Here is a 23308-nt window from a genome sequence, read left to right on the forward strand (position 1 = left end):
TTTAGGTACCCCAGGAAACTGAGAATCATAATCAAACCGAAGAAAATTAGCATATATGTATGTATGGAGTCTTGAAATCGCATCGAACCGCAGAAAAATTCACTAAGTCCTACATACTCATCACAAGTAATCGTTCCCAAAATTCATAAACACCCGTCGTTCGTCTCTCACTTCCAAGGAATCAAATTTGCCAAGACCTACTTTGATTTTTCGGTAAATCGTTAGGTGATTGGCAGACGATATATTTGACAGATGAAAAAAACAAATGAAACAATCCGCAGGCAACCACCAACCATCAAAGCGAATTGAAAAATGGCGTTTATTGTTAGTATTGTAGGTCAAATAATTAATTATTTTAATTCGGGTTTATTCTCAATACATTTAGTATGGTATGTTTACGTTCAGATTTAACAATGGGAAAGTGTATGGTATATCCACATACGTACGTGCGAATGGCATTAAGGTTGTTTTTTTTTAAGTCTTTATCGATAAACCGCCACACAGATATTTCTGACTTTAACTCCTGCACTACGAGATCCCTAAAGGCTCAGAGGGAATTGAGTGGCACAGGGACAGACATTAATGTTCAGGCCAGACGCGAAAACAGTCAGTACGCAACTTGTTGAAGTCGCCGATAGACGGGAGCTGTGAGATAAGTTCGGAGTTGAGAGTTTGAGTAACGTCGTAGAGGAGGGATCGAGTTCAGAAAAGTGAGCGTAAGTGAGTAATTTTCGTTTGTTCGTTCCGTCAAAAATTCCTTTTGATTTATCTTATTTTCGAGTTTAACGAAACAAATCGAAAACCTTGAAATTGAGCATCGAACCTTTAACTTGTCGAAGATCGGACGATTAGGAACATTTTCTAGATTGGTGGCATCACTCCAATCGAAAATAAACAAAACTGTCGCGTTATTTGTGTGAGAGCGGCACTGTAGAACGGACTTTTCTTTCGCCTTCGAAAGCAATTCTAATCGTTTCGGCAACATTTCTAATTAAACTTCCCAAACGTGACAATTTCTCCCTTTTATTATCTTTCCAGTCGAGTTCCCCCGCCGTTTTCTAACGAGATATCGTTCAATCGATTCCTGTTTACACCGCAGTGAAATATTAAGACGTTTCGTCCATATCTGGAACAGCAGGAATTGAGACCCTTTTTCCGGCCAATTTCTCGTGAGCTCCGAGAAAACTTTTAATTCTCCATTCCCCACTACAAAACCAATTATACTCTAAATTTGATTTTATTTTAAACCCACCTGGAAGCTTCATTACACGTCTTACAAACATCGAAACTCAATCTTCACTGCCAATTTGTCCGTAAGGTTTCCATTTGTGTCGAAGGGGGAGGTTTTGTTGTCTCGTATTCCGAGCAAGGCACGAGTATTATTCCCATTCCACGATTTAATTAAATTTCGTTATTTCAACGCCCGTAATGAATATATGCATTATTTAATTAGAATGTTAATCTGTTGCGTCTGTTGTAGAGGGAGATGATAATGAGGTCAGGTATATTTAAGATTCAGGTAAAAGTTAGGAGGAAATGTGGATTAGCCTTATTTGGACTCCCGCACTGCAAGAACGAAATTTAAAATTTTAGCAGGAAAAAGTTGATCGTGATCTACCGAAGTCAGAGTATGCGAAGCATTTTGCTCGCCATTTTGGGAACGTTTGACAAAGTTTGGCAACGGCGCCTTCTCTTTCACAACTGTTTTTAATGTATACATATATCTTTTCGGCACAGAAACGAATAAACCTTGTCGCCATCCATCGAAAAGTGGAAAAGTGGAAAAAAGCTATTTTTATTTTGGCGCATTTACGTCATCAAAACGCCCAAACCCCCGTTTGACTTCTCCAGCTTTTCGATTGTATTTGACAACGTTTCTGGGCCTGTGACAGCTGTCGCTCGGTTACGTTTCCCCTGTTGCCGCTTCGCAAAAAGTTGCTCGAAAATATTCAATTTCCGTGCCTTTTTTCGCCGGCCCAGCTCGAGATTCCCTCGTTGTTTAATCGCTTTTGGGCGCTGCTTAAGTGCTTTTGACTGATTTTAATAAGTTTTCTTCGTAGAATTTGCCAAGACATTCATTTTGCATCTCTCATTACCCACTTCACACTTCTCAGAACGCCCGTTAATTAACCTTCGGGCACGATCATATTTTCCCATAGACATACACAGAGTGCTGAACTGTTAAGTGGGTCGTCAATTCCTGTTAGCGCAGAGCTAATGTAATCGTTTGATAATTAGGTGTATTTCGTCAGCTTTTCCATAAACCAATTTATGAACGTGGAATTTCTGTATTCGGAGAATGCGATTTAAACTGCCCGATAATGGAAAAAAGTAGAAATTCGACCGAGTAACGAGCCATGTTTGAGAACGTTTTCCTTACACATTTTCCTGTCGTTTGCCTTTTTCCTCTCGCCGCATTAAAATTTTTATACGTACATCAAAAACTCCTAAATGGCATTTCTGTGTTTAAACCAAGGGACATCCCGTGATGTCCTCCAAATGAAATAATGGAGAACATAATGGAGAACGGAAACGGCGCAGCGGGATCGTCGGGAGGAGGCGTAATATGTAAATAGAGTCTCAAGAGAACTCATGTAAAATGCATGTAAGCAGTTAAAATATGGCCGAAACAATGGGCTTTGCAAACGTATAAAATGTCTTTGGAGAACGAAAAAATGGACGTAATTTGAAATGAGTATACAGATTCCGTAGGGCACGTGTCTTTATTACACTGGAACGTACCTTTTATGGAAGACACCTCGGTGATGATATTAATTGGAATGTTGTTATGAAAACAAAGGCAGCTAATTATTATACTAGTACAGTTAACCGGACGAGTGAATGATACTATGGTTCGTACCTCAAAAAGCTAATTAAAGGACGTAGCTATTTCTGGAAATTGTTTAAAATTATTCGAAATCCAGCTTCTATTTATGAAACGTTTAAAATTAGACACTGGAAACAATAAATTGATTTATTTATGAGATTTTATTGGCACCTCTAATTGTTATTTTTTTAATGTCATTTCATTGTTTGCTACAGAAATTGGGACTATCCGTGTACCGGTACGGTTATTACATCAAGCGAATTTCTAGCGAAAAGAAGGGAAGATATATACCCGAAGGTGAATGCCCTCCTATTGACCCTTCAATAGTCGATAATTGATCGCTACACACAAGGGAAATGGCCCCAATTTATTACCACCCTTTCTGTGTTACGTAGGAGCTTCAAAATCATATGATCAAATCGGAAAAATTAAACCGTAACATTTGATTACGTCGCTGTAATGAATCTAACGCGCATTCAGCGATTGTTTACGTCCTAAGTCTTGAGGTAGAAATTCGCACGTTCCTATAGTTGATGTCATAAGCGCCTTCGACAAACGCATGCCTCTGATTGGTCCGATGTCGTTGCTAATGGTGCAGCGCTGAAGATTTTATGTAAATAGTGAAACACGCTCGGATGTTGCATTTTTTGCAAATTTACATTTATTTCGTAATTTTCGTTGCGTTTCTCTACTCATTACGTTTAGTATCACCCCGTTCAGGTGATCGAGTGTGGAAATTAAATTCAAAGGACAATTTGGACCTTCGTGCCGGAGCCATTGACTCGAAAACCGGTCGAGGGGCTCGATGTTAAAGATCACGATCCCTAATTAATTTCCTCACGCTTGCTTAATGTCTTTGACGACTTCTCCGAGGTTGATCCATAAATTTCTTTCAGTGCAAAAATTATATATTTTTTGAATTAGATGTGTCTGCTCATATTTGCCCTTTTGCCATTCCCAAAAATCGCCGGCATCATCACTTATATCGATTCGATAGGGTTGATGACCCCGGTTCCTATTTTACAATCTTCGCTCGCCTTTGCGGGGCTAAAGTGAGTTTTACCATTTTTATCGCATTTCTGGGGCCTGATAATTTTACACAATTAAGCCCTTCAAAGAGCTAATCACAAGATCCTCACAAATCCATTACCAAAGCCTTTTACAGCCTACAGCAAACAATTATGCTAGTAAAAGGGCCCATTTAAGATCCGTGTGGCTTCGGCAAATTACAAGCTGGATTTGTCCGGAAATGATCAACGTCCAGGCTTGTTCAACTTTTTGTTCCTTCTTTTAAAGGAGATTGAAGTCTTGGGAGCAGAAAAAACGAAAAGAAAAGTAGCTCTCTATAGGCAGGATTTATCAGCCCGTAGGTCCCACCGATGATTTATGTCCGTGTTTATACTGAGTTTCACGCTTTCTGTAGACTTACGTAAGGTATTTGGAATAATTGATGATCTTAGCTGTTTTGGACTAGGAAAAAGGGGCTTTGGAAACAAATAAACGTAAAAGTATTTGTTTAAATCGTGCTCATCTTTCAGAAAAATTTACAAGCGAAATCAGTTGCCGGGGGGAAAAAATCCTCAGAGTTTTTCCATAATCTTCGATTTGTCTAAAAACGAGTAGGTGAAAGAAGGGGTGTGGTTTGATCACCAATCTAGTTCAATATTATGGTGAAGTCCCGCCCACCGCCCTTGCAACAATCTCAAAGAAGATATAACCGGCCAATCACGTGTTTTCACATCCTGACGTTGGTGTTTGATTGCCAAAAAAATAATTGGGTCCGGAGGGAAAAGGGAAGGAGGATACCTGTTGTAGTGTTTTTGTGCGAACTGAGGAAACGGCGACGCCATTATTGGCATTCGTTCCCAAAAATGAATGTTAGCCGTACGCAGGTCAGTAAACTGGGGCGTGATTTACATGTGATTTATCTATCCCAGACTTAATTAGTCTGGCTTTTAACCGCGCCCAAGTCCCAATCAGGTCACGAAGCAGCTCTGGCTGTCACAACTGCAGCCAACGAAAAGATAATATTTTTGATAAAGGCGTGGCTTACGTATCGTGCTGGTTTGATATTGACGTGTTGTTGTTTACTAGCAAACCCATTGATATTTCACTAATGTGCTTTATCTGACGTAGCTATACATAGGCGACGATTCGTGACTCCCTGCATAGACGATTAGGCAACGTTGCGGATTAAAGCTTGGCACGTTTCGCACGTGAAAAAGTTGCTTTAGGACTGTTTTTTCTTTTTTTTTTTTAATTTTTTTTCTTTGAAACCCAGATAACCGAAGCATACCAACGGCGGCGCCCTATTTACGAAATTGTACGGCATTAGAGGCCGCCTGGAGCGAAATAGTTGTTGAGTAGATGCGCTGAATAGTCTACTGGTTATGTTTTTGCGAACAAAAGACGAACCGGGATGTGTAGCTGACAAGGTTATAATGTGCGTTAAAGAGAAAAACTGATGACTGATAAGACCATCACGATTGGTTAATTAAATTTTACCTACGTGGCACCGTTGCCGATATCTTTTGTTTGTTTGCAATGGAAAAACAAATTAATATAGATAAGTTTGCTGGATTGGGGGGCACTGCGAAACGCAAACAAATACGGAGCACCGCGGTTCTTCTGGCGACCGGAGAGCGATCGACGATATATCTCGTCTGCTTAAAATCCATGGAAACTTGATTATAACTTGAGTCCCTTTCCAGCTTCGCGTTTTCCATTTATTTCCCGGCGGCGAAAAGACGCTTCCCGCGTGCATTTAACTTTCCACTTTCAGATTTCAAATGTTTGCGAGTTAAGTCGAAGAGAAGAATTTCATGATTGTTTCCAATTTTTTCCCTCGTCCCGGAAAAAAACAAAAAAAAAACCGGCCCACAAGCCCCGAACATTGGGATCTCACACGTTTTCCTTATATCAAGCGTGGTATTTCAGCTCCCAAACTGTATAGCGAAAACTGGTGAAAAGCGCAATTAATCCCCTGGTTGTTAAGCGAGTTTCCAGCTCTCGTCAGCACAATTAAACCGGAAATTTGAGCTTTTAAATGAAAGCGGAGCGTTTAAGGCCGCATAGTCTTCTTACGTAATTTTCAGTTATTTAGTGGCACCCTCGTGCAAGTCGCGTGTAAAATACCGAGAGCGCCCTTACGTGAGCGAACATTTTTCCTCGCTTGCACCTGCTTGTTGGCTTTCTATAAATTTCATCTAATGTATGTAATTGAAAAGTAAATAACCGTGTGGCAATAGGGTATTAAATTGAGCCTTAATGATCTATTAAACTTTAACCTCGCCGGGGAATTATGGGCGGCGGTGAAGACATGTTATAGGAACATTAATTTTCCCTTAATTGTAAATGGTGCGGTATTTCGTCATTAAGCTTTCCTTTGAGGTTTACGGTAATTAGGGCCAAGAAACTTCTTTAAGTAGACAGATTAAAGCCAGTTTGTCACAGTTTAGCGGGCAAAAACAATATCCTTGTCACCGGCGTTATCTGCAACATCTTAGGGTGTCGCTTTTCGCATTTGAGTGATAAGCAAACATCCTGCACTGGGTAACTGTTTGATAATAATAAATAACACGTTGTGTTGCATAAAGTATTGCTTTAATTATGTTATCGATTGATGTTGGGCCCCGAGGACTCGAAAAACACAAACTGTTAATTCCCTCGGATCAGCGAATTTCGCTCAGGTTTTAACTCAAAGCTGCAGCATCAAAGCGTTTACAAACCAATCAAATTCCAATTTATCAGAGTAGGTACTCGTATAGAATACCTGGAACTATATGTATGGGTATGTGTCTTGGTCGAAAGTTGTTTTCTTGTTGCGAAAATGGGGATTTTCCTTGACCACACACGGGGCATTACCGAACCCGCGATAAAATATGGGGCCCCCCGCTGCCGCCCACCTGAATTCAGCGCCCGAGATTAATTTTCACCTGGATCGACGAAGGTGGATCTGTGCGTTTGACAAAGCTAAATCGCTCTTCCCTTAATGTTCACCGAAGGCGTCGGACTGGGGGCTCAGCGGTGCTGCCGTAGCAGCGAGGAGCTGCTCCTGCTACCCGCGAAAAGCACATTTTTATCAAAAACTGCATTATAATAATTACTTCCGGCCATTTATCACGTGGATATCGTCATTGTCTAGGCATTTCCTTTGTGTGGGGATTTTCCCGTGGAAAGTTCTTTTGTGCGAAAGTGCAAACAAGAGATTTCAATAGAGCACTTGCTCAAACATCGAACGGTCACCTAAAAGCACTCACGAAAAGGTTTGAATTTGCTTTGCTTTGTTGTCAGGGCCCCCCGTGCTTGACACAATAAAACTACATTGTTCGTACATAATATTATAATTTATGTATAAATTCCGATGTCGTGTGAATTACTGGAAGAAAACGAGTGCCGAATGCCAGGGACACCACTGGAAATACCTACTAGCGTTCCTCGCAGCAGGGGCACTTCGCGATTCTGCCCTATCAATCTTCGGGTACCCCTGCGGGCACTTCCCCTAGACGGCCTCCCTTCCAAGCTCAGCCGGGAGCGATCTTCGCCCTTCTTCCGCCCGATTTGCTGACGCTTTCCCATTGACGGTCAATGCTTACCCGTCACAGAAGAGCAGCCCAATCTCCCCTTTTTCAACCTTCAGAGTATCACCCTACGTCTTGGGGCGTTTCGCCTTGCGCCCCGATTCCAACCTGAAAGTAAAGGAATCGCTGATAATAATACACAAGCTCGGCAAACTGGCGTTCTGCAATATAATGCACGAGTGTGTTAAACGGCGGCCATGTTCTCTGGAAGGTCTCGTCTGACGCGAGCAACAAAAGCTTAATAAAGACTTTAGAGCCGAACTTACCACTCTATACCAACACCCACAGGGCTTTATCGTTGAGGTGCAGACGCGCACCGTGTTATTTACCTTACGATTATCTTCTAAGGGTGGTAATTTTCTATACATTATTCATAAACACCTCGCAATGAAAAATTGAGGGATTAAGGCTCTTGCATTTCACTTTGCCGAAGGCCAGATGGAGTTTGAGTTTGAGCGCGGTCATCCGCATAATTGATTTTCGGTCTGAAACTTTCGCCATTTCTCCGAGAAAATCGGGGAAGTTGGTCCTCCGTTTATCAACCCCGGCTGAAGGGTAAACGACACGTTTGAATCTCCATATTGTAGAGTTTCCCAGTGACCTCGTTCAAAGAAATGAATGACTTGCTTGTGTGCAGCCGAAGTCTTAAAAATAACCCCTCTTCCGGACGTGTCTTTCGAATAAACCCGATTTAAACCTGTTTCTTTAACCCTTAATTGGTAACGTGCCGTTTCCACCCTATGAAAATGTCGGCTCTGCGTCTCGCTGACCCATGCGACTGTACAAATTTTTTGATACTTTCCCGTGAGAAAACCATAATGCGGAAAACAAGCCTTAAAACTTAAGGAATAGAGCAGACACAAAACGCAAAAGGGCTCACGAAGGGGGTACACCCTTTTGCGCAATACACACGTATTTTTGCCACACCCGGTAAACGAACAGGTTTTTCACACTTTGAACATCTTAAATTTCTTTTTCGGCCACTTCGGCATCTTCGGACGGGGCCCCGGCTCCCTCTTGTAGTCTCGTATGAGGTAAAGAACAGGCTTGTCCAGAATTTTTGAAAGTCCGTTTCTCATTTGACGAGGAAGCCCCCGCATTGATCAGTCTCCCATCTAGATCCCAATTCGTGAGCCCTCTGCTTGGCAAAGAGGAATCTGGAACCACCTTCACTTTGGGGGTACGGCTGAGACATTACCAGTGCATTCAATGATGCTTTATTTAGAGGAGCATAAAGAACTGTTACGGGCCACCTCCTTGTTCCTCCGTTGGTGCAGTACTCTGCGGATTTTTGATCCAGTGAGTCCACGCCTCCCTTCATGGAATCACAAAATGCACCGATCTCCGGTTTTCCAGTTTCCGGATCAGTACGTCGTTGATGGTGTCGTGACGAAATCGTTTTACTTTTTTTCGAGACACGTGATAACTGCGTCACTTCTCTCGAGAAATCGTACGGTGATGATCCGACCTCCCTCCCGGAGGAAGGAATTTTTGGGGAATTTCCCTTGTGTTCCTTCTCACAGTCCTTACGTAAGTTAGGCCGCTTTCCTTCAGCTCCTGAAGTATTTCCATTGAAGAAAACCAACTGTCGGCTATAATATTCCGGTTTTCGCAACAGGACGGCAATGACAGACTGAGTGGACATGGACGATTTTTCTCCTCCTGGGAGAGTGGTGCCTATCCAACGGTTCATCAATCCATTAGAAAGTAGCCAGTACGTGCATCTGCTAAAATTGGAATTTTCACCCCGTACTTTTCCGATTTATTCCCATTACACATCCTGAATTTCCAACGTCCTCTGTACCCCACCAGCATTTCGTCGACACGTGGTAGTTCACCGATGGAATGTGCCTCTTGACATTTTTTAACAAATTGGTCGGACATTGATGAAGGTGCAGCTGCTGGATCCCTGTCTCTTCTCTGTGGTCTGGTAGTTACATCACCAAATCTCAGACAAGCTAGAATGATTTGAAACCGACTCAATGGCTTGGTGGGTCTGAACGTATCGCGACCAGTACCGTCTGTTGCAAATAGACACGCTGAACCTTCACGATTGGATTTGAAGATGGACGTATAGTATGAGAGTCCCACGAAGGCCTTCAGTTCTTCCAGATCCAGACCTTTCGATTCAGGTCTGTGTTCTCTAGCGTATTGGGGCCGTATACACTGGTCAACAAAATTTCGGGATATTTCAAAACATTGCTTGTGCCACACGAAACGTATCAAAACAATTTGTATTTGTAGTTTGAATTTGTTTTTTTATTGATGAAATGAAGCACTTCTTGTTGTTCACAGTTGATTCGAGCAGTGGTGACAGTCCCGTTTAAAATTGTGCAAATTTTTTAATTAAAAGGCGATGGTTACGCAATGCAATTTGAATTTGTGATTTATTAATTCGGTACAAAAATGAATTTTCAATAATGAGTATGAACCCCCCTTGCCGCTGAAAAGGCTCCGCATGGTGATGGCATTGATTCACTCAAGCTATCAAAGACGTCTTGGAGAATTCCACCCCGTTCTTCGATTAGGGCGTTTCGAGGATCTGGAATAGTTCCAGATGGTAAATTTCCGCTCGCAACACCTCTTTCCAAAGTATCCCGAGCACGCTCAGTTGGATTCCCATCTGGAGGATTGTTAGGCCATGCCATTCTCTTAATATTGATTTCATCCAACCAATTGTTCGCGATGTTAGGGCGATGTGGACGAGCATCGTCGTTCATAAATACGAATTGATGACCCATTGCTCCAGCACACGGCATTATAGTAGGTTGAAGAATTTTATTAAGATACCTGTTGGCGTTTAAGGGACCATCGTCAATGAAATAAGGATCTACATGCCCGCCAAGGCTAATACCGGCCACAGTCCCGCCACCTTTAAAGTGAGTTTTTCCTGATGAACTGATGATTGTTTCGTGTTCCTCCTTCACGTCAGATCAGAACACGTCGATTATCAGCGAACTCGTCACTGAAGAGTACCTGACCCCACTCATTACGGGTCCAATTGCGTTGGAGCTCAGCCCATGCCCTTCTGGCTCTTTTCTGTTCCGCAGTCGGTGGAATACACAACACTGGTTTTCGGGCGAACAACTCGACGTTTTGGAGTCTATTTCTTATGGTTTGAGTAGACACAAGACCTTCCGGTACCACGGGCAAGCTCGCTTCTTAGAAGTGTTGCACTGACATTGCGATTTCTTCTCGCGGGCAATTGAAGAAATCGATCTTTCCGGGGGGGTTGTTGCTGATGGCCGACCTTGGCCCGGTCTTCTTCTAAGATTTCCCGTTTCAAGAAATCGATTCCACAATCTTGGACGTACACTCTGGCTGACATTAAACACTTGGGCAACGTGCGCCTGTGTTCGCCCAGCTTCGAGCTGCCCTATGACTCGCTTTCCATCGAATCATGTCGCTCGTTCATTGGAGGAATAATTGAATAAAAAACTTACGCGCCATTTATTCCTGAGTGCAAAAATTTCACTGATACCTAAGTAGCGCTTAAATGCGCTTTTATACTCTTCGTGAGAATTCAAGTTAAAACCTGTAAAGTCGAGACAGGCTTACCGTTTGCGTTACTTGTCCCGCTTAGTCCTGCACAATTATCATCATCCTAAAGGAAATTGGCGGATAAAATTGAATAAAAATTTTTTTCCATAAATGACGTAACACACCCTAATTGCTTTGCGCAACGTGCTCTTGTATCAGCATTCGCAACTATCTCTAACAGCATTTCTTCAGGAAAAAGACGTTTCCACGTCTCATATGGCGCAGCATTCCTAACGGCAGTTCTCAGAGGACCGGGGACTCCAGGCAGTGGTGAGACATCATGTTGCGAGCAGGTGCTTTTTGAGCTGCAGGGGCTGAAAACAAAACCCATTTCGTAAACGGTTTTACGGTCACAAGGTTTAAAGTTTACCTGTCATAGGCCGTTTGAACCGATTTTTTCCGTTATGTACTCGACGATTATTTTCATCTCTCTTTTCTGCCGACTTTCGCCTCCGCCGGCAGGAGCAGCGACGTCGTCTTCGTCACTGGCGACACATTCTAATTCCGAATGTGCGCCACGGTGACTGCAGTAACTTGGATCTTCTACCTCGTCATCTCGGCCGGTAAAGTCACTTCCTAGGTCATCGCGCCACTCCAAAATGGTTCTTTCAAAATCTGCGTCTGGAGGTTGCGCAATTTATCCGGGAAGCAGCCAGTCCGGAATTCGACGTGTTCGGTGACGATGGGTGTCACGAACCCCGTTCCACGTCTAAAAATTCACGAAAAATTTGTTTAAGAGCTCATCGACACGAATCGTCTGGCAATGCAGTCAACGGTGGGTGGTAGGGACGGGTACTTGGCCATCCCTACGCCAGAGGCGTATGCCGCAGTTCAAGTCTGAGAGTGGTGGCGATTTTAACTTTGCTCTGGGTCGCACGCGCGCATGGTCACCAGTTAAGGGTCAAGGAAGCGCGGGATGTAGCGCGTTCTGAGAAACCTTTAAAGAATTTACGTCCGCATAGATCACAACATTTGCAGGAGGTTTACAAGGTCGGTTGAAAGAAATACCTTGGAAATCCAATTAACTTAAAGCAACGTATTGCGCTAGATGTGAAATCCAACGTTTTAGAGGCAGCATAAGCAATTTTAAACTGGTGTTTCATCCAATTGTCAAGTAAACTATCTTCAGTAATTAATCGGATGCGACAAAAGCGCATTCACGAAATTGTTAAGACCGGTCTCGTTGAACTTTATATCATATCTGTGACTAAAAATCATTGCGAAGGAAAGTAATCCGGCTAAAAGCAATTCGATTTGCGAAAGTAAATGGTGCAGAAAATAGTGATTTTCCTTGAATTGAGAGCATGTTTGCTATGAACAAATGTTGGTCGTGTACTACGAAGTTGTAACAAGACGTTGAATACATGCAGGAGTCTCTTCTTGGTGTCTGTTAATTAGACGAGTGTCTCTGGAAATATTGGCAAGGTGTATTATATCAGAGTTCAAATTTAAAAGCGACACGAAGGCGTATAGAGGCTCCTTTTAAGGGGATTAGCTTTCGCGATTTCGAAACGAGATAGGACCCTTTTTACGTCACTTTTAATCCTCGCTGAAGGGTATCCAAAAGTAACTTATCATTAGTGGTTGATGACAAGTAGTCAATTCAATTGGAGCGCGGGGGGGGGGGGGGGGGGGAGGAGCGGGAGTTTTATTTGGTGCTTTTCAATTATTTATATTATTTTTATTCGCCCTAATGGAAATTAATCCACGTGGTGTGTATAAATTTTCAAGCGAAATTGGGGATTCCATCACTGTTAATGGCGCTTAATTTGCGGATTATTTAACATTGGAAATGATACTAATTTCCATTGGCCATATTTCGCTCGACTAATCCGAATATTTAACAGGTCGGTTAGTCATACTTTATATTCACAAGTATTATAATTTGCCTTATTCCATTTGTTCAAAGCGTTACCTTCGTTATTTTGCAATATCAGAACGCACGAGAGGCCCATAAATTTCAACAATATCGAATCGAACCGAAAACGAAGAATTTAAGATTTATCGGGCGTGCATTAATCCTAAATATATTACGTATCTAATGCGATGATTTAATTTAGATAAGAACTACATCAGTCTCGTTCATCCCGTCGTTAAGGATCGGGAATGTATCGATCACGTGGTCGTAACAGAGTTCTTGACAATCTGGAGAACTTTTAGCACTTTACGCATGGACCAGTGACGTGGCTCAAGTCAGATTTCTCAACGATTGAACGACCGCGAGTGAAACAAATCCGACTTTTCACATCTTCCAGAGCCCCTTTTGCGTTCGCTTCAGCAATTATATCCGTTTCCTGAGCAATTGACTTTGAGAACCTCGTTAAACTTGTTGCCACGTGAAAATTTTCGACAATTTCTTGGGTGATAAAGTAATATCGTTTTTCCATCAATATCGTCGCAGACATTTCCATTCTCAAAACCATAAATGCAAATAGCATCTTTTCATTTTTGTTTGCTCTTCTAAACGTTGTTTCTATCGCCTGTAGGGCCGAAGGGCTGATTTTCCAAAGTTAAAGCGACGCCTAAAATCGAGGGTGTTTCAGAACTGCATTCAGCAGTGCAATGCGACGTAAAATTGACCATGTTTTGAGAGAGAGAGAGAGAGAGAGAGAGAGAGAGAGAGAGAGAGAGAGAGAGAGAGAGAGAGAGCGATTAATAGAAAAAAAATAAATGTAAAAAATACAGTGCGAATTCGGTTTCGTAGTACATAAACAAAGAAATTTGTTTGTTAATAGAAAATTAAAAAATAATAAGATCATTAATATGTCATCATTAATTATAAAAGAAGTAAAAATTCTTTCGTTGAACAACTTTTCGGTGACATGGTTTCGCCCAGATTCTGCAAAAATAGCTAAAGACTGTTTGGCAGCGTAAAATTCAAAACAATTGTTATTATTATTATTATTATTATTGCTTATATTATTATTTGTACTGCATTTTTACATGAATTTTTTTCTATTTATAGCTCTTTTTCATAACTCTTTGATCAGTTTTAAATCGTATTATACTATTAAATGCAGTTCAGGAACACTTCAAATTTTCGAGTCACTTGACCCATGTTTCAGTTTGAAAAAATTGGCCCTTTTGCCCTACGGGTGACGCGAACAACACTTCGAGAAGTAAACGAACGTCACGAGATCGTATTTTCTATTGCGTTTAATGCTGCATTTGAATTTTGAGAAAACCGTAATTTGTTACACGGTTAACGGGAGGGATAATTGAGAGTCGCACTGTATATATCAGATTACGCCGATGCTCCCAGAGATTTTACCGATGGCCAAACGTGTCTCGAACCGGAAATGGCGTATTTGTCGGGAGTAGATTAACCGAATTTCAAGGTGAACTATTAAAACTTGAGGCGCTTGATTGTGATAGCGATCTCGGATTCAATTATTTATAGTGACGATATCGGAATCGTAGGTATGAAAGAAACGGAGGGAATCACAGAAACTGTTCAGTTACGAATGCACAATACAAATTGAGCTTATCTCCGACTGACGAAATGATCCTAGTTTTGAATATTTCAAAAGGTAAAAGCACGAAATTTACATTTTAGCTTCCCCCATGCGCCAGTTTCAACGTATGAAAGTCTTGACACTGGAGATTTGGGAGCTCGGTCCGCACTTAACGTGTAAAAGTGTCACAGTTCGCTCTAAAAGTTCCCACTTAATAATTCCAGTACATTTTCAAACAGATTTTAGGGAGAGTACGAGCGGTCACACGTATGCAAATGACCGGCGGCCATTTATTTAGCGCTTTGCAATTGAATCGACATCATTTGTCATGATAACAAAAACACGAAGCCGCGCCTTTTTCTCTTGATAAATCGCCCGTGTTTTGTGTTTTCACCACTATGGGGGCATTTAATTAATTTCCCAGTCAGTTTTGCTGTCGCGTTAAAATCACGGGGAACATTGAAGTTTTTCGTGCCCTGGAAAAGGATCGTTTCCGCGGACCTGAGCGCGCCGATTCGATTTTCCTTAAGGCGACGTGCGTCTCCTGTCAAACGCGATCAGAGCCCGTGATCTAAGAGCGCTTACGTGAGGGTAACTGCGCGCGCGCGCGCACACACACACACACACAAACGAATCATTGCGGCGCGCACTCAATTCCGTTCGAATGTTAATAAACGCATAATTTTTAGTTAAATAATGTGAGTTTTAGTGCAAGTATTAAATTTAACGAAGGGCGACGTTTTCAGCGACCAATTAAATTTCAGCAACTCAATTATTTCAGGCGGTAATTGACGTAACCGGATGATTTTATTGAGGGGACATGGCTATTGGGTTTGATTAATATAGTGCAAATTTATTTTTGTCGAATCGTCAGTTAATTTCCATTTCATCCTCTTTCCGGCGTCTCCTCCCATTTTCTCTGGGGCTCCACCGAAGATTAAGTAACTAATATGCAAGAGTAGGTTCGCGGTGGCTGGCCGTGTTTACAGCAAAAATGTTATTTCTTTGCTTAGCGCTAGTTGACAAAGGGCTTCCGGGACAAACCTAGTTAATGTAAAGGAGGATTAACGACCATCAGCCAAGTTTACATCGTCGTAGTTTGTTTTTTGTATTTTTTCCTCTCTCTCTCTCTCTGCGGATTTTATTTACAACATACTTTGTGATAAAAATCATTACAACCGCCTTAATACTACAGCGGTAAAGCGCCCCTAAAAACATTAAAAGTAGAGTTTCATTTTCTTTATAACCACTACACAACGACCTGATGAGATTGGTCCGTAAAGCTCCTTTAGGGGCATAAAACTTTGGATCATAATCATTTCTTTTATATTATTTCTTTACGGCTTTCTATTATTTTTTCGCTTAACGTCTTATTTGCGCGAGAAGAAACCTCATTACGTCGTCACCAGAAGCACCTTCGCCGTCTGATCAAGAAAAAAGTTTAATGGTGTATTTATCCTTGATACGATTATTAGTTTACTAACATAAGTAATTTATGCACCCCTCGGACTGAGTTATTATGTTTAATTAACTATTAAAACCCCGAGGCTTAAGCGTTGAATTTACTCCGAAATTAATTTCGATGGAAAAACAGCTTTTTCGTAGCGAAAACTTTGACGCCCGTGCATTAAATTCTGCACTAGTTTACGGCCCTCGTAAAAGAATAATTATTGCGGATTCTAAACCTTTGCGAAGTTCTAATGGAGAATAATTTTTTTCTAACAAAATTAGTACGTAAACGCTTAGGAAAGCTAGCGAAGTGCCTGCAGCATTCGGCTGAAGCAATTTTCATTATAAGGTCAAGCAATTTATCATGGAAATTACGCCACAGTATTGCGAAATGAGGGTCCTTGTACCACTTGAAGTTCTGCCTCGACTTTGGTGGAATTTAGCAGCTTGGTATGTAACTTTCGAGATTAGGAGCACAGTTAGGTTTTAGAGTGTAACTCCCGTGTTTTTCCTTTAGAGTGCGCCTTTATTTTTACCATTACTTTTTCCGAAGGAAACGTTCGTTTGGACGAACTTGTTTTCCGATAGAGAATTTTCTATCGTCGATTTTATTACTGTGTAAAATTACCGACGAAATTGGAATTTGCTCACGGCTGATTCGATAAATAATGGTAGGGAGGCTCAATCGAAAATTCGCTTTCGATGTGAAACGACGGAGGTAAAGGAAATATTTGTTTTAGTCAGCTTAATGCATTTCGAAACAGGGAAATTCCTGAGAATATCTCCAATGCCAGATTGCGGTTAATTCCGAAAAAGATTGCTGAGACGTTAGTTTAGACTAAACATTTCTTTAAAGAAGTCTTTGGAAACCCCCATAATGTCATCGCAAATTTGACGAGTTACGTGGGATTTTTTTTTAGAATGACTCTGAATTAAGATCGCGTAAAAATTCCTCGAAGTTTTCCCTGGAAAAATATTAGAAATGATAAAAAATGCGGGAGAAAATCAACGGACATACCCCAAGAAACCTCAATTGCATAAATTACTGGGGAAAGAAAAGCAAAAAGTTCAAGTGATGACACATCTGCAAGAAATGAATTTCGTTTTCAGGACTCGATAAGAACATGTAACGCGTCGTTCAACAACTTAAGAAGAATGGAAATCAACGGTCCTAGGAAAATATACCGGAGTTGTTCTACAAGGTACGTATGTACACTTACTTTTCACACTGAGTCACTTTTCACGCTGAGTCACTTTTCACACCGAGTCACTTTTCACGCTGAGTCACTTTTCACACCGAGTCACTTTTCACACTGAGTCACTTTTCACGCTGAGTCACTTTTCACACTTATCACTGATGAAAATGAACACTCCTCAGGTCTTCCAACAAGCCAGTGGTCAATTTGCCGAAGTCCTCCTACTCTTCCCCTACACCGCCGCCCCATCGCAGTCCCCTATGGGAGGGAGGGGGAAACTTCGACTCGTACGAGTCCACCAGCATGGGATCCCCAAAATTGAGTTTGAGCAGTCCTACCGAGACTGAGAGATGTCTCACGGAATATAATTACAATGGTGAGTCTTAACGTCAAGCGGTCATTTTGTCTTGGTTTGCTGACAAAAATGGCCGAATTGACGTAACTGAAAGTCAAAGTTCAATATGGCCGCAGGATGTAATCTCACGGGTTTGTCGTTATTTTTTGTTTTTCTGAGAATTTGATTAGAAAAATCCCGTTCTCGCGTTATTTTCTCCTTGAACTCTGACCTAAAGCAATAACCTACAAGACGTATTCCTGGAGATTGATTTATTCCTCGAAGGAAGCGGGACAAAGTTTCATTTCGCATTCGGAAGTTAATATAATAGACTGCGATTCTCTCCGTATGGCTTTCCCGGAACTTTTTGATCGGACGGCGTTCTCTATGGAACTCCAGGGGGAATAGGAAGTCCATAAAAGTGCACTTGAGTTTTAGTAATGAGCATCTTGTGTGACGTTTGAAATGAAATCATTGTTCTAAACTTATGTTGTAGTTAAAATTCTGTCAAAGGCATATTTTTGCATACATTAGAACGAAATTAAAAGGCCCTGAAAGCGCCTCTTGAGCCTCGTTAGAGAGATGGAATTTTCTAAAGATTAATTTAAAGCTTGCTAAAGAAAGCCGATGAAGAAATTTGCATTTTGATGCTGAAAATTGCCCGTTTATGTATTCATAATTGGGGCTAAAATGATTTTAAGTTTTGCCTTATTTCATGGTTCACTGTGATGAGAAATCTGCGGAATAAACATAGTCAGTCCCTAATAAGGTTCCCATCAAAATAAGTGTCTTCTCAATGTAGATATGACGTAAAAAAAGGAATTTCGGAAAACACCCGCATTCACCATATTATCCAGAATTATCATCAATATGATGGCAGCCATTTTGCCGGAATGACTAGATTTATCCCGGATATTTCATTATTATTTATATTTTAATTAAATTGCATCCGAAGATTTGTCCTTTTCTGGGACATTTGTTTGCCCGTATTAATTGTTATTCTGCTCCAAATGAAAAATATTTCAGGAAAAGCGGATCATAAATGAAATCTAAGGTTTCCTAGTTTCCTACAAAACGATCTTGTTACCACAGAACTGTGCATACTGACGTGGATAAAAGTCGCTCCAACAGACGTAAAGTCCTCTTTGTTTACTATTATTAAGTGGGTTGACTGCGATAGGAAAAACCTGGTAATAATTTTAATGATGTCGTTGAAATAAAAGAACTTTCTTTATATTACCGGAAACTTAATTAAGGGGAGTTTCGCAGGCAAATGCAAATCCACAGCCCTGGGAAAAAGTTTCTGTAAAAAATGGGAAAAAGTGGAAGTTGCATTTAATAAATTGACGCTTTCATATGGGAGTAAATGAGGAAAAGCTTGGTCGAATATAAAGCAAGAAAGTTTTCGCAAAGTCTATTAAAACCTAAAACAACTGGCAGCTGAATTATTATTCCCTTTGGTTTTAATGTCGCAATAAGGAAACCGTTCGTCTCTTTCATCTGCCAATCGCCTCATTCCTCACAAAAATTAGAGAATAAGGGAAATATGTATGTAAACACTTATCCCTCTTGTCGGAGTATATTAAAATTTCAACGAACGAGCCTGAAAATGTCAGAGAGGGAGAGCAAAATGAAATAACAATTTGACGCACAGTATTGATGAAAGAAAGAAATTAAAATGTGTTTCTGTTTTCAAAAATAGCAATTTTTATTTATTTTCAACTACCATAACATTTTTTACATTGTTCGTTCAGTTTGTCTACATTGCCCAGAAAACAAAAACTTAAAGCTAGGCGAGTTAGGTGTATAAATGTATCAGTTTTTTTATCGATTTTATTTATTTTCCAGTTGTAAACGGATTTCCCGTTTCGGGTACCGAAAAATGGTGTTCGATGTTTATTAAACCTCTGTGAACTATGTCATAAAGGAAAGTTTCAGCGTTAAGTAATTAAACCGAAGACGAACTTACCTCAAAAGTACAAAGTTCCATCTTGCCGTGAAGTTCTCAAATAAAACCGTTATTTACGTAGTTCCTAATTAAACTCACTTTTCCCCAACTTTAGTTTTACCAAACCCGATAAAATATTGTTTTGCAATACGCATTTTCCCTTGGTTTAAGGCGGAATTTCCTCCTTTCGGGGATTATATATTTTCGGAATACATAAACGTAATGCCATTTTGCGGCAAAGTTTAAACTCCGGAATCTTATAAACCATTGAAGGGATCGGGTGCGGAGGGGCGAGGCGGGGTTCTGTGTGAGCGGTAACGCTGCTTCGTCCTTCTTTAAACCTCGCTCTAAATATTCAATGAGATATTTACGGAAGCGATATGATGCTTTTAGGTCGGCATATGCTCTAAGATTATTAAATTCCCGGACGACCAAACACGCACTGATTTAATTAGGGTGGTGGCGCGGATACGTTCCGGAAAACGTAAGCACGTGAAGCCGCACATAATTCGTATACTGAAGAGTGTAAAAAATGCAGAGAATTGAGCATTTTTCTAAAGGTATGTCATTCACCATATTGTCAACGATTTGATGGGCGGTGGTGTGGGTGACTGAGGTGCGCACGTGCTCAAAAAACAAAATGTAATGTCTGACAAACGTCATTGGACGGTTGTTTGCGCTGTTGAGTTGTCATTTTGACGGTCGAATTTCTCTGAATCGGCTTCGTTTACATCACCCTTATAATTTAATTTGGAGAGAACGTAGAGGCTAAATAATAAGGGTTCAAATCAATAAAGTTGTTGATCGCAAAGGGAAATTTTCCTAAAGTCGAGGGTTAATGCCACTCAAAATGCTCGTTCCTTTTTCTCCATTACTCATAAGAACTTTCAACTTTTATTTGCAAAGCATATTTACGGGCCGTAAACGCAAAAAGGGCGGCATCAAAGGCCGCTTGTGTGCGGTAATATTCGATTTTCGACTACATGATTTTTCAATCTTCGACGGTTTTTTTAGAACGTGGCCTTTCGCCGTGTGGAGATACAGGAACCCCCGGGCTTATTGTGCTCCTAAGTACACAAATATTATTAAACGTTCGTCGAATTTTTCGCTAATTGATTAATCGTGATCGAAATGCCATACGTCAAAATGTGTGGAGAAATAAAATTCCATCGGTCACGTTTCACTTTACTGGAATTTGCATGAAAACGGAATGGACAGCGCATTCCTATCAAATCCCATAGAATTCGCCATACAAAGGCAGATAAGCTCCTCTTCAAAAGACGAATTATTGTAAATATTCAAATCGATGTTGCGCAAAGCCTCCGCCGTAAACTTAAACATTGTGTGACGGCATAAGCGGTTGCCCGACTTACGACGTTGTAAGTTTACTAAGCAGTTGTCTGAGTATATTGGAAAATTCAATAACCACGCACGTGTTCGTTATACAATAAAGTCCTGTGCTGTAATTGAATTCGCCTGAAAAATGCTCAATTATTTTCTGTTTGCCAACAGGGAATATATGATATAATTGATATTGAATGCCCGATTCGATCGATACTTATTAAGGAAATTAAATTTTATTACACTTACAAATCAGTAGTTAACCATCTGTCTGCCAAATAATGCCGAATAATATTGTGAAATATCATTTAACTAATGTCCAGGCCGTTTAGTGGCGAGAAAATCAAATCCGGGCGACGTGAGTTAAAATGAACTTAAACCGCAGCTATGCGATCTTCAGTATTTTTATTTTCAGCCCCAAAATCGCCGCGCTCCCCTTCGCTTCAAAATCACGTTGCTTCGTCTCCGAAATCTCCCACGATCTTCCAGTTCGGGCCTCAAAGTTCTCAAAGCGACGAGGACTGCAGGGACCATTTTGCCATGCATGCTCCCCCCGTGGAACGCATAGGGGTGTCGAGAAATCATCGCAGGGTGAGTTATTCTATTTCGGAGGCGTGACGGCTTGAGGGAGGCATCACGGAACATATGGAACTGCTCGACCTGATCCTCAAATATGTTCCGCATTGCCTCGGTGACACTCTCAATTTGCGGAAAAATCTATTGTGTCTGAGAACGGAGCGCACATACGCGGGCTTAAGAGTGGCGTTAGAGAGCGTAGAACCATTCTGGAAAAGTCTTTTTCAGGTTAGTCGTAATGTAAACGAAAATAAACCGTATCACTCATTGGACTCGGATTCTCAGACCATCTCAACTTCAATATGCTCTACCAAAACCACTAGTTTAAGTTCCAGACACTCGTCTTTAAAGGAGAAAAGGTACGTGCACAAGCATTGAAATAATTTCACCGTTTCTAAAGGGTCATTTCAAGCTATAGATATTCAGTCATTTTGAAGCCTTAAAAAGTCTAAAGGTCATCGCCTTTTATTTTCGAGTGGGCAAGCGAAATTTCCATCGGACAGAAAAACATTTTCCAATGCACATTAGGCTCTAATTAGCCTTTTTGTGGTCGAATCGCGTATGATTTTCAGATTAACGTCAACTCCGTGAAATTGGAGGCGAAATCCAATTTCGCTCTTTTTCATTTATTAAAACGAAATCGTTTATTATTTAAAATTAAGCCCGCTTTGCCCATTTGGAGCCTCACCCGTGATCTTATCAACAAAAAGCATTACCGTTAGGGGTCGAAGGCGTCAGCTTCCCTCCCCCAACGACTCCAGCAATTCTACACCCACGGAAAAGCCGAAAGTCCATCGCTGCCGCAAGTCCACCTCCGACTTAACCGACATGACAGAAGATACGACCAACACCACGACCACTGCTCTCAGCAGATCCGGATCTAGGAAAAGTAGGCCCCTTAATCTGGTGTTGGGTCCATGAATAAATTTCCACAAAATTTCTGTTTTACGCAGGTTCCAAAGGGGGTTTGGCCTATTTAGCGAGCAGGAGAAGCTCCAGAGGGTCCAGGGAGTCTGTGTCTTCAGTGCTCAGTAACGCCTCTAATGAGGGTTTGGGACCATTGAATTTTCAACATCCTCGGAATAGGCAGAGGAGGACTTCAAATTTTCTAGAGCTTCCAGGTTAGTAGAAAATTGTTTAAACAGTGTTTATGTTGTGAGAAACCAAAAGTTTGTTTCTACTTAAAGAAACAATTGTGCAAAGAGTATATGAGTTTTTGAGGATCTACATATATGAAACTCACAATCGCATCTAAAGAAAGTAAAGCTTTTATCACTTTTTGACGGGAATGTGAAATTAATAAACTAACAAAATAATAAAAATTTTAAATTTTCGAATTTGCCGCCATATTTTCAGAATACAATTTGTCTGTTTCCGTTTGCGTCGTTCTGCGTTATGCGGCGCCACGTCAGCGTTCTTGCGCTCACCACGTGATTTTATACCGCCATGTTGTGGTAGTGATTATGGGGCTACTGAAATTCGGAAACTGGCGAATTTCGCTCCATAAAAATAGGAAATTTGTATAATTTCTTTAATACGAAGATGTGAATCATCTATTTGACTACGCTGAAATAGCTTGGAAAGTTCACGCGAAAATAATAATTGGAAAAAAAGTACACTGGAATGACGCGAAAAATTCTAAGTCGAAACTAAAAATAGTAAAAATTGTTTTTGCTAGGATTTTCAAGCAAGAACCTAAGATTTCCCAAAGAAGCTCGTGGATTTCATCATTAGTTAAGGAGAGAACTGGGCAAAAATAGCAAACTTACTGGAAAATACAAATTTTCGACTTTCAAATGTGCCCCGACATATGTTTTTATATTTTATTACACGAAGAACTCCCCTTTGGTTCTCGGCCATGTATTGCTGGTTATAGAGCCATTCAAATTATTAGGAATTTTCACAAAAACTAACAAAATTCCCAATTAACGTGTCTAAAATTATTTCTTTTTTCAACTTATCTAACATCAGGTCATTTTCCCTTTTAAATTAAACAGAACCTCTAAGTTACCTTGTTTACATGCGCTCACGTATAATACTTACCTACAACTTCCAACCAGGT

The 23308-nt window shown here is 40.9% G+C and overlaps 1 protein-coding gene and 1 long non-coding RNA gene across 8 annotated transcripts in view; one reads left to right on the forward strand and one right to left on the reverse strand.

Moving 5' to 3' along the window:
- Positions 1-23308, forward strand: part of LOC136338994 (uncharacterized) — a 32178-nt gene that overhangs the window by 1525 nt on the left and 7345 nt on the right. For 2 of the 7 annotated variants that reach the window (XM_066281891.1, XM_066281911.1), the window contains exons 2-7: positions 16962-17053; positions 17230-17423; positions 21086-21261; positions 21475-21605; positions 21969-22135; positions 22200-22367. In XM_066281891.1, coding sequence (XP_066137988.1) covers positions 17007-17053; positions 17230-17423; positions 21086-21261; positions 21475-21605; positions 21969-22135; positions 22200-22367 — 883 coding nt within the window. In that variant the 5' untranslated portion in view covers positions 16962-17006. Of the gene's footprint in view, positions 1-502; positions 721-16961; positions 17054-17229; positions 17424-20878; positions 21029-21085; positions 21262-21474; positions 21606-21968; positions 22136-22199; positions 22368-23308 lie in introns of those variants that run through there. The other 5 variants (XM_066281902.1, XM_066281878.1, XM_066281883.1 and 2 more) reach the window with 5 other exon arrangements.
- LOC136340296 (uncharacterized) lies at positions 7193-11446 on the reverse strand. Its single transcript, XR_010732283.1, has 4 exons — positions 11318-11446; positions 11073-11261; positions 10966-11011; positions 7193-7515 (listed from the first exon to the last, which is right to left on the reverse strand). It is a non-coding gene; the product is annotated as an uncharacterized lncRNA (long non-coding RNA).

Source organism: Euwallacea fornicatus, chromosome 1 (genome assembly GCF_040115645.1).
Source record: "Euwallacea fornicatus isolate EFF26 chromosome 1, ASM4011564v1, whole genome shotgun sequence".
Classification (NCBI taxonomy): Eukaryota; Metazoa; Arthropoda; class Insecta; order Coleoptera; family Curculionidae; genus Euwallacea; species Euwallacea fornicatus.